Raw genomic sequence first — 15653 nt, forward strand, 5'->3', positions numbered from 1 at the left:
GACATCCCTTCCAGAGGATTCCATAGGCTTGCCAGACATTTTTTGTATTCTTTTCTCCTGTTGCCATCTGAGTGTTGGTGGGAAACAGGAGCTGGGATAGGGGCTCACCCACCCCCACTGGGGAACTTGCAATCCTAGTTCCAGACTCAGCTATCAAATTGGTATACAACAAAGGGACCTTTGACTCTTGGAAACTTATACCACAAAGTTCACTTATCTTTAAACACTTGGGTCAAAGGTGGCCATAAAAATGGGATAAATCATTTTGGATCACCCGCAGTTGGAATTTGTTTTTTGCAGGCCAGCTTCAGAACCTGGCAGCCTAAGTCCAACCCCCTAAGTCAGTCTGCCCCATGGAAAAGCACAGAGTTACACAAAAACTTTTATTTCTGCTTGAGTTGCAAATACAGCCTGGGGCTATTGAGATGTACTTCTCTCTCTCTCTCCTCTGAAATTAGCAAAATCACAGTAATTCTTACTCAGTCCCAGATGTTGGGGCTCAGTAAACTCAAAATAAACAACTTCCAGGTCAGTACAAAACATGTTTGCATTAAGCACTTCATATAGACTGAGTGTTTCCAAGGAGTTTGGGTTGGGCAAGGAGCACACTGACTCTATTCTTCCTCTATACAATCACTTGACTGCAATTCAGATTCTGTGCAGTTATCTGGTTGCTGATCTAGGAGGGAAGATTGCATGAAAATGTTACTGATGTGGGTGCTGCTCTTCTTTTGGCTCTTGGGCCAGGTTGTACAGGGGACACGGAGGACCAAATGCCTCTTGACCAGATCCTTTGAGCTCCAAGAAGAATATTACAGGCCGGGAGACCTCCTTGTTGGTGGTATTCTGCCCCACGGCAAGACTACAATTGAACATGCATCTTTCAATAAACCTCCCTGGAACAGCAAACTTTATCGGTAAGTTTTTCTAGGAGAGCATTGGGTTGGTGTGCTTTCAGTCTGGACAGTAAATTCTACTTGAGCTTCTAGAAACAGTCACCAGGTTTAAGTAGCAGAATGGCAAAAGGAAAGAATTCTGTAAACAGAGTGTGAACAAAGGGTGGAGCTGGCTGCCAGAGGATGTAGTGGTAATGATCACAGGCACAGTCAGCTGAGAAAGGGGATTAGATAGATCCACAGCTGATACAACTATCAATGGCCACCAGCCAGGGTGACTGAAGGCAAGCTTCCACATTCAGAGGCAGTCAGCCTCTGAACCTCCGTGCCCACAAGACAACATCAGGGGCAGCTCTATATCCTGCTGTTGGTCCTCCAGAGGAACTGGTTGACCCCTCTGTGACACCAGGTGCTGGACTAGGTGGATTACTGGTCTGATCCGGCAGGGCTCTTATATTCTAGTGTTTGATGAAGTCAGGACCCATGGAGGCACAACTGCACAATTGTTTGGGTTCACTGTTGAGAATCAGGAAAGGTCTATGACGTGATTAAGAAGAACAGGATGATATGGGCAGAAATGTCACTTATGTGGTTCTGTAAAAAAAAAAGAGGAAGAACAGTAAAGTTTGTTACACATTTTTATCTGGTCATCCCAAGGTAATTGGGATATTGCTCAAGATAAGTAAGGTAGCAGCTATGTTGTCCTGGATGGATAGATGGTAGCACATAATACTGATTTTGTTGAAATAGTTATTGAAGGATTCTTGGCTCAAATGCCTTTTTTTAGATTAAGAAATCTGATAGATACAGAGATTTTCACTGGGTCAATGCAAACATTGGAGCTCTAAACAGAATGTTCTCTCAGCTGCTAAGCCATGATAGCTTGATAGACCTCCCATAGTCAGAGGCATCCTACCTCTGAATGACAGCTACTAGGATAGGCATTGGCAGGGGGTATTCTGAAGGATCTCTCGGTGAGTGCAACCAGAAGGTCTTTAATTACCCTTCTTGTTTTGCCACTGGTCTTTCTTTTACTCCTCTTATTGCAGCCATGTGGCCAAAAACTATCAGCACATCCTTGCCGTTGTGTTTGCCATCCAAGAGATCAACAAGGATCCAGCCCTCCTCCCCAACATCACGCTGGGCTTCCGAATCTTTGAGGACACTTACTTTGCCAGGATGACCTACCAGGAAGGCCTGTCCTTTCTGTCTACAGGGGGTCTGATGATCCCTAACTACAGATGCAGCAGACAGCAGAAGCTGCTCTCTGTTATTGGAAGTCTCTACTCCAGGATCTCCATGCAGATGGCCTCCCTCTTGGGCCTCTTCAAGATCCCACAGGTAAGAGGACATTTTCATGGGGACAGAAGTTTGTGTTTGGGGGGTGGTGTGAACAGGTAGGGAAGACCATGGTGCTTGAAGGAGGGCGGGTGAGAGTGGAGAAGCAGGACCTTCCGTAATATATTTACTGTAAATTTATAATCAGGGGTAGTTAGAATGTCAGTCGTGGACCCGAGTGATGTGGGTTCCAATCTCCATTCTGCCATGACATATGCTTGCTGATTTAGGCCAGTTTATCTTTGCCTCACTTACCTCTCAAGGTTATTAGTGTGAGGAGGAACTGAGAATGGGAAGCACCATGTAAGCTGCCCTGAATATTTAGGATAAAACTGAACTTGATTGATTGACTGAGAAAGAAGTTTCCCTCAGGAGAAGGAAAATGGCAGGCCTGCATGTGGGTTCTTGAGACTAGATAATGAAATTCCTGTCTGGCCTAGCTGCCTTTTACGGACTATCCCTCAACCTGCTCCAAAACAGCCATAGGGAGCCTAGATCAGACAAAAAAATTAATGTAACAAACTACTTATTGAGGGGATTAGCCATCTGCTAGATACTGAGATTTACTTTGTCTCAGGCTGAGGAAAGAGTTAATGGTTCAGATCTTCACTTTTGCAGATAAATTACATCAGTCCTGTGATAGTCACCATTGGCCTATTTATGATACACCAAGATTTGTGGTGGAGATAGTGCTGGTCACCCTGGTGGATTATCTCTAGCACCAGCTGGATTGATGTGGTTTGGCCATACTCAACAACAACAACTTTAATAGCATATAAAAGTACAATATAAGAAGGGAAAGTGCAAAAGGATCCACTGCTAGTGGGAACAAAGGCAAAGATCATGCTTTAGACATAATACATTCACGATTTCTCATGGCAAGATGTAAAAACTTTGCTACTGGTTCAATTATATCAGGGTTCTGGGATGTCAAAAGAAACTGAGTCTTTCGTTCATCCGAATGCAGTTCTCTTTTACACAGCAGTGAGTTAAGAAATTTGGCTCGGATCGAGGAATAAAATGGACAATGGAAGAAAGCGTGTGTAATTAATTCTATACAGCATTGTCCACAGGGGCACAACCTAGCTGAATGCGGGATCTGTTGAAATCTCCCATATAGAACAGCAGAAGGTAGAGCATTAGTTCTAGCTAACATGAATGCTCTACGCTGTTGTGGGATGATTAGATGGGAGAAGTATGCAGCTAGGGGCTGAGAGCTTGGTGAGATCCCTAAGCTCAATAGCGAGCAAACGTTTCTAGCTTTACTGCTAAGTTCCTGAAGTTCTATGTCTAACAGTCTGCATTTAATGAAAATAAAAGGAGTCTTTTCAAATATCAGATACAAGGAGTCTAAAGATATCCCTATAGATTTAATTTTTCCCTCAATGTGTCCTAACCAAGTAGATGACTCGTGTTCAGATAGCATGAGGGAAATTAGACCATACTCATGATGCTAGATCTGTCAGCCACGTTTGACGTGGTCGACCATGAGTTATTGGCCCACCACCTTGCCAGGACCAGGATTCAGGGGACAGCCCATCAATGGCTGTGCTCCTTTTTCTGAAACCGGACATAGAAGGTAGCTGTGGGGGAGGCTTTATTGTGACCCCCATTGACTCCCTTGTGGGGTCTCCCCCACATTATTTAACATCTTTATGCATCCTTTAGGGCACTGGTGTGGAGTTATGGGCTGGGCTGTCTATGGAGATACCCAGCTCTATCTCCTCATGGATGGCCACCTAAACTCCCCCCCAGGATACATTTGCCAGATGTTTGGAAGCTGTTGCTGTATGGTTAGAGCAGAGTCATCTGAAACTCAACCCCTCCACGATGGAGGTTCTGTGGCTGAACAGGAAAGGGGCAGGACAGGAAGCAGGTCTCCCCACCTTTCCTGGGGCATGATTTAACATCTCGCCAATGACTAGAAACTTGGGGGTGATTCTGGATGCTTCCCTTTCTATGGAGGCCCAGGTCATGGGAGTAGCTGGCACAGTGTTTTACCATCTTCACCAGGTAAGGCTACTAACACCCTACTTGCTTCTGGATTGTCTGCCCACAGTGATCCTTGCAATGGTCACGTCTAGATTAGATTTCTGTAACTCTCTCTATGCTGGCCTACCCTTGTCCTTGATCCAGAAACTCCGACTGGTGCAGAATGCAGCTGCTAGGATCCTCACTGGTTCACTTTGGAGGACCCACATCTAGCCAGTGCTGAGGCAGCTGCATTAGTTGCCAGTTGCAGCCCGGATCACGTTAAAGGTCTTACCTTTGACCTTAAAGGCCATCCACAGCTTGGGCCCTGCCTATCTGAGGGTCTGCTTGTCTCCTTATGCCTCCCAAAGAGCACTCCACTAATCAGTTAGAGGTCCCTGTCCTTAGAGAAATATGCCTGGCCTCAACCCGGTCCTGGGTCTTTTTGTTCCTGGCCCCTACCTGGTGAAATGAGCTCCCAGGAGAAATGAGAACCCTGATAAAGCTCCACAGGACCTACAAATAAATAAATAAAGATTTGCAGCCACATTCCACTTAGTGGACAATGAAGGAGGTCCTGGGGACCTAACAACTTTGCTACAAAATTGATTAATCTTAATGGTGCTACTGCTCTTGCTCTTTTTACTGCTACACGGCTGCCCATCTTGATCAATTATTGGAGTAGGGTATTGCCTGGATGGCTCCCAGTTGAACCTAACCAGTTCACAAAACCTCATTCAAGCCACTCATACTGTTCTCAGAACAGTGAGATGTTTCTGTGGAGACACTTTCCTTCAGAAAATTCTCTTGGAAGAGTCCTCCTGGAGGTCTCAATTGTCAGGAAGTTTTCTTTTTTCTGGATTTGGAATTCATCTGGCCCTCTTTTGCAACTTAAGATTTGGAAATGGCAGACATGGGCTAATGCAGTGTGTCACAGAGTGGTTTCTTCATTTATCTTTCTCAGAAGCATTGGGTTGTATTTCTGAGGCCAGGACCTTCTTTGCCTCAACCATTTCAGCCCAAACTGATCAATAGTTTGGGCCCTGAAACACCAACATATAGAAACGGAAATTATTTCATAAGAACGAACAGAAAAAATCCAATCGCCAGGACATGGGAATATCTCCACAGCCCTGGTTTTTGTGGAGCCCTGAAAATAACTTTACAACATTTAGAACTCTGTATTTCCACTAAAAGTCTTCCTTCCTTCCTTCCTTCCACCAGCTTGGTTATGGCTCATTCAGTCCTGATCTGAAAGAGAGAATGGTATTTCCTTCCTTCTACTGGATTGACCCCTCTGAAGTCACCCAGTATTTGGGGATAATCCGCTTGCTTCTTCATTTCCACTGGAACTGGGTTGGGATTGTTGCTCCAGATGATGACAGTGGTGAAAACTTCATCCAAGCCCTAATACCAAAATTTGACCAGAACAACATCTGTGTTGAGTTTATTCAACGGACCTTGTCTGAAATCTCATCATACTATATAAGTGCATATAACGATATCAGTCTAGGAATAGCTGTTAAGGAGGGCAAGGCCAAAGTTGTCATTGTCTCTGGCGACTCAAATGCCATATGGAATTTAATGTTACCTCTTTCTGTATACATAGAAAAGACTAACACATTTCTTGACAAGGTCTGGATTGTGACGAGTCAGTGGGAGTTTGCTGCAATGGGATACTTCTTTTTCTGGAGTGCTATAGAGGTCTTCCATGGTGCCCTGTCCTTCAGAGGCCACACAGCTGATGTGCCAGGATTCCAGAGTTTTCTCCAGACTTTAGATCCACGCCACCCCCAGGGAGATGTCTTTCTTAAAGAGTGGTGGCAACTTGTCTTCAAATGTTTATTTAGAAAACCACGTGATCTTCCTTATGGCCTTAAGAACTGTACAGGTAAGGAGGACATTGAGAGCCTCCCACCCTCTCTGTTTGAAATGACCATGACTGGAACCAGCTATAATGTTTACAATGCCATCTATTTGATGGCACATGCCCTACATGCTGTCTCCCCTTTTGGTTCAAGACGCGCATTGATGAGGAATGGCAAGAGGCTTCTGGATACCCAGCCATGGCAGGTAACATCCTCCCTATGCTATATGGCTATTTTTTAAAGAATGAACAGGGCAGGCCCAGGACATTTCTGCCAAAGGTCGATGTGCTGACATATCCAAAATAAACTAAGCCATTAAATGTTCTTGTATTTCATGGCTTGCCATTTCTGTAGCCATAGAAAAGGAGGAACAGTTACCACATGGTTGTTTGCATATGTCCCTATTATAACTATTCCTTTGTCCAATGCCAGAGACAACCTATGGCCCACATCTCCAAAGCAAGGAAATCTCCGCCATCTCTTAAGCATTCCTTTTGGATTTGTGGAGTTCTCAGGTCCCCCCTGACAATCAGTAGTGGATGGGGGGTGGGCTTACCAGGAGAAAAAGGAATACACAGGCCATATTGCTGGGACAATGAGGGAAATGATGTCATAAAGCTGTGATGTAGCTACAGCGTTACATTATTTCAGCCAAATCTCTATTGTAAAAATATTTTCTACCACAGAGTTTTTGCCCAAATACTAGATTGTCACCTGGACATCATGTCATGGTGATGTCACTTCCTGTTTGATGCCATAATTTAGTCTGGGCCTTCCTCTTTATCCTGGGTGTAAACTGCACGGAGCTTTTATTCCAATCCCAGGTCGATTCAGTCCCTGTCCTCTACCCAGAATGTGATTTCTGTTTGGATTTTGGGCGATTTAAATTTTCCTTCTGCAGCAAGAAGGATTGATCCGTAGTGACCCTACCTTTATTGTGCGATATCTTAGAATGCTTTTAATGCTCAATATTTTTCAAGCTCCGTGGTAGAGAACCACTGATAGGCCACACCTGGTCATGTGACAAGCTTGCCTTAAAGGAGAAGGACCTAATTTTTCTCAACTTCTGTCGGTCTTGGATTTTTTCTCCATCCTCTGCCTTTTTCGATCCTCTCCCCCACCCCTCCAAGAAAAGAAAGAGGCTCCTTGCTTGGCTCCTCCCCCCCCTTCAAGAAAAGAAAAAAAGAGGCTTGGTCCCCCCCCCCCTTCTGAACTACCCTAATCACGTGCAGAAGACTTTCCTGTTTCAATGGGGGGGGGGGAGGAAGACCTGAGTTCAAAGCAATCTGAATTCAACAGGATTGACAATGGAATAAAGAAAATAAGTGCAGACTCTGCCCTGGTAAGTCTCAACACTGGTGCTGACTGTCTCTGCGTCTGTATGGCCAGCTCTCCTTCTGGGCCTCTTGTATGGGGTCCACCTTTTTACTGCTGAGACTCAAAAGAGACTACACAAGTGAAAAGAATGCAATTATAACAATAATACAATACATCCTGTGATGAAATAGCTCCATTGCTACATCAAAAAGATGTGGGGAGGGGAGGGGCTGCTAAGCCCCTGTTTACCTTCCCTTTCTCATGTTAATTGACCTGGCCAGGAAGCAATGAGGAGGGGACATCACTGAACATCCTGGAAAGCTATTCAGATGCAAAGGGCATGCATTCCTCATTCTCCAATTTCTTTCTTGATAACCAGACTCACCATCTGAAATTTCAGCTCTGTCTCTAATCCAGATGCTTCCAGTCTCCTTCTAAGCATACAGAGTGTATGTTCTGAGAAGGAGATAGCTTGAGAGATGCTCCCCTGCACAGAGACGTAAAGAAGTCACCTGGTCATAAGTGCTCATTGAGAATTTACCCTTGGCTTTTCCATTAATGAAATGACTACAGGGACTATATTTGTTTGGTGACCCCAATAGTAAGTTTAAAAGACCAGTCTCCTAATGGTGGTGGCTTGTACCAGGCACCCCAGTGGGGAATCCAAGTTACTACACCCTCGGCCAGCAAGCCATGACCAGAAACATCTTCCAAGTGCAAAGTCCAGACCAAGTTGTATTTGCCAGCCGAGCAAATCTGAATCCGGGGTGTGTGGCAAACGTTTAGTCATGGAGCAAGCCAAGGTTGGGAGCCAAGTCAGAAGTCAAGAGAGTCATCATGGCACATGGAGGGAATGGGGACCCTGGGGACCCTATACCAACAACAACCAAAAACTACAACCAGCCCTGCTAGCTATAAATCATTTTCTGTTTATCTTTTTAATTGAAAAATGTTAAGCATGAGATAAAAGTTTAACCAAGAAATGAATAAAAGAAAAAGAAAGCCATTAAATGTTTCAGTTTCTTGGTAACAAAAAACCATACAGTTATCAATTAGTCCAAACAAACATAGTAAAAATATTTATCCTAAGATTATTGCCGAGTTATAACAGAAAACCTTACTTTTTAAATCTCAATCTATCATCAATTTCAGTCTACAAAATATTCTCCCCCCTTGATCCTCAAAACCACAAATCAAAAGAATCAAATCATTTTTCCCTTTCATGCAAAATGTCAGTAAAGGTTACCAATGAAGTTATTTTCTTCTCGTTAACCAAATCAAGTTTAGCCATCTCTACAAATTCTCAACTTCTTTAGCAGCCAGTCTCTATTGTAGACGCATCACCTTCCTAGCATTTCTCTCATTTCAGATCCTTGCCTCTTTGAGGAGCATCCAGTTCAACAACACTGCTGGCGAGGAAGTCTTTTTCAGTGAAAATGATGAGAGATCAGCAGGCTATGATATCCTGAACTTGGCTTTCTTCCCAAATCAAACTTCTGCTCAAGTGAAAGTCGGAAGGATGGATCCTCGGGAACCCCCAGGCAAAGATTTCACCATTCACGCAGATGCGGTTGTTTGGGTTACCCAGGTGGGGAGGAAGTCAGCATTCTTGGGTAATGGTAGAGAGAAATTTGCTGATAGGACATTTGGAGAACATGGTTGCATTTCTGGAACAGACTAAAGGCCAACTTTGTTCAGATGTTGGCCTCCAAAATGACATATTTCCCACTCCTGAAGTTCTGTTTTAGTAGTTGTAGTAAAACACACACGTTTCCTAGAAAAATCTGATCCTGCTATAGCGGTAATACATTTCACCATGCCAGGGAAAACTCCTTTCAGTAGTTCTTTAATGCAAGAAAGTAATTCCATTCTGAGTCAAGGTAACTGTGGGGAAAACTACATTGTGGAGGCTCTGTTGTGATGTGACTGCATCAACATTCACAGTGGCAAAGAGAGGTTGAGGGCTCAGCGTAAATCAGCTCATGAAGTAAGGTTCGTGATGAATTTTGACCGGTGAATGGTTTGCTAAGTCAACTTCTTGGCAGGTCAAATGGCATGAACTTTCCATAAACTTTCAAACTGTTCATCAAGGTTTGTACCAGTTTGTGAGCAGAGATGTTTCCAGACAGACTGTCTTCTCTCTATAAATATTTACAAAATTTCCAAGCGACAACCTGGAGGGCATACACAGAGCCATCTGGTGGAGGTCCTCTGCAATTTGGATGTCTCCAGCTTGACAGAATCCATTCCATATACTCCTGAACTTTCTGACTCTGCACCTGTTGAAATTATTGTTGTAGTAATTTTGCCAATTGCAGGTTCAGGAGTATATGAAACAGATCTTGTGTAAGCTAGCGACATCGGTCTTGAAGGGCAGGTATCTTTTTCAGGAGGTTCAATAGTGAATTGAATGGATGCTGTGAAAGCTAGATGAACCAAACTTGCAGGAGATCTTTAGCTCACTGTCCCCTATGTGTTCTCCCAGTGTGGTATGGATTGCATTTACAAGAACTGAGTTACAGCTTCCCAAAGAAGGTCTCTCAAGAGCATTCTTTCTGGTCATTTCCAGAAAGCCATTTCTCCAGAAAGCACTTTACTGTGGCTACTTACTTTGTGGGACAGGATTCAACCACCATTAATTAAACAGAGCTTTCACTGTTCTGCAGGGCCTGCAATATGGAGCTCTTCCACCAGGCATTCGGTTGAGGCCAGGACAGTTAAGATCAAGGGCCCCTCCTCAGCTTAGCTGGGACAGCAGGCTGTTCCCCTTATTAACATCCCCCTCAGGCACTGGTTGGGAGGCTGTTGAGTGGGAGAGGGTAGGAGAGGTTTTAGTGTTTGCCATCTGGGAGAATTACAGTGTAACTCTGGGGATTATTTTATTGTTTTATTGTGGGGTTCTATTCTTTGTAACCCATCATGAGCCAGCTTGCTGGAAGTAGTGGGTAATAAACATAATAAATAAATCTAGACCTTACCACATGGGTAGTCAACCTGTGGTCCTCCAGATGTCCATGGACAGGTCTGTACAGGTGATTTGTCTAAGATAGCCAAATTGGGGTTGGGAAATCCCTGAAGATTTGGGTTATAGCCTGGGAGGGTTGGGGAAGGGAGAGACCTCAGTGGGATATAATGCCATAGACCAGGGGTAGTCAACCTGTGGTCCTCCAGATGTCCATGGACTACAATTCCCATGAGCCCCTGTCAGCAAATGTTGGCAGGGACTCATGGGAATTGTAGTCCATGGACATCTGGAGCACCACAGGTTGACTATCCCTGCCCTACCACATTTGGTAGGCAAGTAGAAGAGATGAATCAGTGGTCCTCAGATAGGTGTTTCCAGCATACCACATGGAAGCATTTTACCATCTCATGAACCAGTTCCTGAGGGGATTAAAAGTTTGTCCTTGGTTTGAGATTGGGACATGGCATGAACCATGAACCAAAGCACATTCTTCTGGTTTGTGACCACCCCTATAGAACTCCATGGAGAATCATCAGGGTGCTGAAAGAACCACAGTCTTGGAAAATCTCGCCTTCTGAACTGGCACATGTTAAAACTATTGCTGTGATCATTTTGACAGTTGCAGGTCATTAGTGTATAGAGTGGATTGTGTGCAAGCTAGAGACACAAATCTCGGAAGGACGGTAGAAGAGAATCAGCTGGAGATCCCCTGCAAGTTTGGTGCCTCTTGCTTGCACATGATGAATTCTGGACCTTCTGAATCATTTTCACAGGTATAGGTATAGAAGGTTCAGTGGTGTATAGAATGGAAATTTGAAGGCACCTATCTCACAAAGGATCGCCAGAAGGCTTTCTTCTACTTGACCTCCATGTTTAGTGTGGATTGGATTTACAGGTTCAAAAGTACAGCCCCTCCAAAATGTTGCCCCCAAGAAAGTTTTTTCTGCGGTAAGAACAGGCAGTCATTTCTCCAGAAAGCACAATACTGGGGCTCCCTACTTTGGGGGCCTTAATTCAGACCCCATAAATCTAATAATTAAATTTGGACGGTGAGTAGAAGAGAGTCAACCAGCAATCCACTACATGTTTGGCATCTCCAGCACACCAAGGGGCTATTCTACCACTTCACAAACATCCCAAGCTGAACCAGTTCCTGAGGTGAGTAAGATACTGTGATGGACTACAGTTTGTGTACAGGGCCCACATGAATCATCAACAAAACCGCATTTTTCTGGTTTGTGACGATCCCTAGATAATAATCAGGGTGTGGAAGCAATCCTGCTTATTTGGAAAATCTCACCAGCTCTTCTTTCTTCCCCTTAGAAGCTACCCTCTTCCAGGTGTGTGGAGAGCTGCTTGCCTGGGTACAGCAGAAAAGTTATAGAAGAAAAGCCACCTTGCTGTTATGAATGTCAACCATGCCCAGAAGGGACAATTTCTAACCATACAGGTAGTTCAACACATCTTGAAACCCTAATTTAAAGGATCAAAGTTGCTGGACACTGATTGACTCACAAGGGATGTAAACCCCACTTAGGTTTAGACTCCAGAGTAATGTACTTATGCCTGCCTTTTTAGATGTATACCTCAGAAAGGTAATACACCTTCCTTTTGGGGCCCATGCAATGTTCAGCCCGGGCACTATGACAGATAACCCTCCACAGTCTGTATAATAAAAAAAACCCTGTAATTCTTTTTCTTCTCAAACTTTTTTATGTTTAGATTTGAACCTTTGAGGTATGAATTTCGAAAAAGTGGTTTCTCTTTATCATGCACTTCTTAAGTAGGATTCTCTTCAACTAAGTTACAGAAGTTGAAACAGCGGGGCATCAAAGAGAATTTGCACCTTTAGCACTAGACCTAGGCAGTGTGATTCATGCAACAGTAACTGCTCGATTAGACTTCTGCAACTTATTCTATATGGGGCTGCCCTTGAGTGTGCTCTGGAAACCCCAACTGGTCCAAAATGCAGCTGCATGAGTACTGACAGGGACTCAATATAGAGTACACAGAATATTAGTGCTTGCTCAGATACATTGGCTTCAGATTGGAAACTGAATCAGGTTCAAGTTGGTTGGTTTTAACCTTTAAAGCCTAAACGGTCTGGGACCGGCATACCTGCAGGACTGTCTGTTCACTTATAATCCCCCAAGAGCACTGAGATCCTTGAGAGAACATCTTTTCAGTGTCCCCAGCCCAAAAGAGGTGAAGTTGGTGTTATCACCCCTGGCCCTAGCCTTCTAGAATGAGCTTCTAGAAGAGATCAGGACCCTGTGGGATCAGTTTGGCATGGCCTGGAAAACTGAGCTATTCCATCAAGCTTATAGCCGAGAGCAAAAATAACTTCCACCATAGCAAGCTTGTGGGAGGAAGAAAAGGAGAAGGAAGTGGAAGTTCGGTTCCTGTCAAACCTCCCTTGTCTGGGACTCTAGTTGGGGGGCCAAAACTGCAGTAAATGGGAAATGGTTTTAATATTTCAGCCTTCGTATATGCTTTAAGGTGCTTACCCACCCTGAACATTTGGAAGGGTGGGATATAAATAAAAATTATTTTTGTTAGATCGACACTAGTAATTCTCAAAGATTTTAAAATGGGCCTGCTTGTACTCAGGTGTTTTTAGTAATGTGCCAAACCCCCCAGTATTTTTTAGGTGTAGTTATTTTCTGATAAACCCGAATCTCAGTACCGCTATGGGCTTCTGGAAATATTCAGGAATGCCAAAATTTGGGATGTGTGTGTGTGGAGCATTTAACTAAGACAGCCAGTTTGGTGTAGTGGTTAGGAGTGCGGACTTCTAATCTGGCATGCCGGGTTCGATTCTGCACTCCCCCACATGCAACCAGCTGGGCGACCTTGGGCTCACCACAGCACTGAGAAAACTGTTCTGACTGAGCAGTAATATCAGGGCTCTCTCAGCCTCACCTCCCTCACAGGGTGTCTGTTGTGGAGAGAGGAAAGGGAAGGCGACAGTAAGCCGCTTTGAGCCTCCGGGAAGAGAAAAGCGGCATATAAAAACCAACTCTTCTTCTTAAAATGACTTAATCACTTAGTGAGGTTTAAGGCCCCTCCCAGCAGAAGCTGTCTCCAGCTTCTAGCAGCTGCATGCAGAACTGAAATGGAGTTGTCAGCTGATCTGTGCAGCTGTTATCCCTGAATAAAAGCTGAAAGAATATCAATTTTATTTTGGGGTAACTATACCAATATCTGAATCCCCCCCCCCCACACACAAACATTTCTTTTTTGGCTAAACCAAGCTAAATGTTCACTCCTTGACATTTCTGGGAACAACTTTGAGTCTAACAACATGCTACCTCCCCTTCCTCCAGACAGAATGTCCTTAAGATAACAGCGGACCAGTTTCTATTCTATGTCACAATCTCAGAAGTTAGAAATATATAATGGTATTATTATGTGCCAGGCTCTATTTCCCAGCAGTAAACTGTGTCCTATCCCAGATTTCTTGTTTCTCCTTTTCCCTCCTGGTCTTGTGACCCACCTCTAATAGAGTTGTGATCTACCTTCAGCCCCTGACCCACAGCATGAGAATCTACTAGCAGGACACTGTATCATTCTTTCCCCATGGATAAAGGCTCCACTCAGGTCTACAGAAACATTATTTGTGTTGTGCTGGAACTAATTCACACACACACACAATACCTTTATTGGTATAAAGCAGATTAGCAAGATAAACAAAGATAGTCAAGATACATAGGAACTAATTAATTAGAGATTGTTTGTTCCAGATGCCGAGCGTTGTGTCCCATGTTCAGAAGATCAATACCCAAACCAGAGCAAAGACTACTGTCTCCCCAAGAACATCAGCTTCCTTTCCTATCAAGAGACTTTGGGAATTGTTTTGGCTTCTCTTGCTCTTTTCCTGTCTGTGATCACAGCCGTAATCCTGGCAACTGTCATTAAATATCGAGACACACCGATTGTCAAAGCCAACAACAGAGAACTCACCTATGTCCTCCTCATCTCCCTCCTGCTCTCCTTCCTCTCCTCCTTCCTATTCATTGGTCGACCTACAAGGGTCACCTGCCTTCTGAGGCAAATTGCTTTTACTGTAAGCTTCTCTGTTGCGATTTCGTCCATCTTGGCCAAAACGATCCTGGTGGTTGTGGCCTTCATGGCCACTAAGCCAGGAAACAGGGCAAGCGAACTATTGGGAAGACAAGGGGCAAACTCCATTGCCTTGGTCTGTCCCCTCCTCCAAGTTATCACCTGTGTAATTTGGCTAGGAACCTCTCCCCCATTCCCCAACTTGGACTTCCATTCCTCAGTTAAAGAAATCATAGTGGAGTGTAATGAAGGGTCAGACATCCTGTTTTACACAGTCCTGGGATACATGGGATTTCTGGCCCTGGTCAGCTTCGTAGTAGCTTTCCTAGCCAGGAAACTCCCTGACAGCTTTAACGAAGCCAAGTTTATCACCTTCAGCATGCTGGTCTTCTGCAGCGTGTGGGTTTCCTTCCTGCCCACCTACCTGAGCACTCAAGGGAAGGCTATGGTGGCCGTGGAGGTCTTCTCCATCCTGGCCTCTGGTGCTGGTCTCCTGAGCTGCATCTTTCTTCCCAAATGCTACATTATTTTTATGAGGCCTGACCTCAATAGCAGAGATCACCTCCTAAGGAACAAGAAAAACAGGAACCTGGATTTTTGAATATACTCTGCTTGTTCTTGTTTCAGTTCATTATTGCTTCACATACAGGTTGTTAAAATGACTAAAGTTTGAGCATCTCCTAAGGAAAACAGGAATCTAAACATTTGAATATTCCCTGCTTGTTCGAGTTTTAGTTCATTATAGCTCCTCATCCAAATGGTTAAAATTCCTAAAGAATGCACATAAAAAAATTTCAGCAAGAACTGTCGAAAGAGAGTCCCAGAGCCTTTAAATTGGATCATTGTTGGACTGCAAGGACCAATTAACTGCTTGTTCTTCTCACCTAAAACAAGTATACATATATCTGGGCCAACAGAGTGTCCACACAAAGTAGTACTAATTGCATCAACTCCTAAACCCCTTCCTTTCTCCCACACCCAAGGGGAGCCCCTAGCACTGACTAACCCCCTGCCCCAGCATAGCAATTTCCCATCCTTCAATCACAGGGATGTCAAGACACATTAACATATTTTGTTCTATCTCGGTAGAACAATCACAGTCATCGTCTATCTCTTGGGAAGCCTCTGTGGTTGTACCCAAAGGTAATTTCCTAGCACCAGACGAACCATCGCCTGCCTTCCATTTTCTTCGTTAGTCTAAAGAAATTACATTCACAGATTTATGGCTCAGCATAG

General features: G+C 44.2%; 1 protein-coding gene across 1 annotated transcript; it reads left to right on the top strand.

The window, feature by feature from the left end:
* Nucleotides 1-702: 702 nt before the first annotated feature.
* LOC143834719 (vomeronasal type-2 receptor 26-like) lies at nucleotides 703-15018 on the top strand. Its single transcript, XM_077331397.1, has 8 exons — nucleotides 703-917; nucleotides 1946-2237; nucleotides 5430-6278; nucleotides 8760-8978; nucleotides 9709-9767; nucleotides 10975-11128; nucleotides 11679-11805; nucleotides 14099-15018. Exons 1-8 carry the CDS (start codon nucleotides 703-705, stop codon nucleotides 15016-15018), a joined length of 2835 nt encoding a protein of 944 aa, XP_077187512.1.
* The last annotated feature ends 635 nt before the right edge of the window (nucleotides 15019-15653 follow it).

Source organism: Paroedura picta, chromosome 4, assembly GCF_049243985.1.
Source record: "Paroedura picta isolate Pp20150507F chromosome 4, Ppicta_v3.0, whole genome shotgun sequence".
NCBI lineage: Eukaryota > Metazoa > Chordata > Lepidosauria > Squamata > Gekkonidae > Paroedura > Paroedura picta.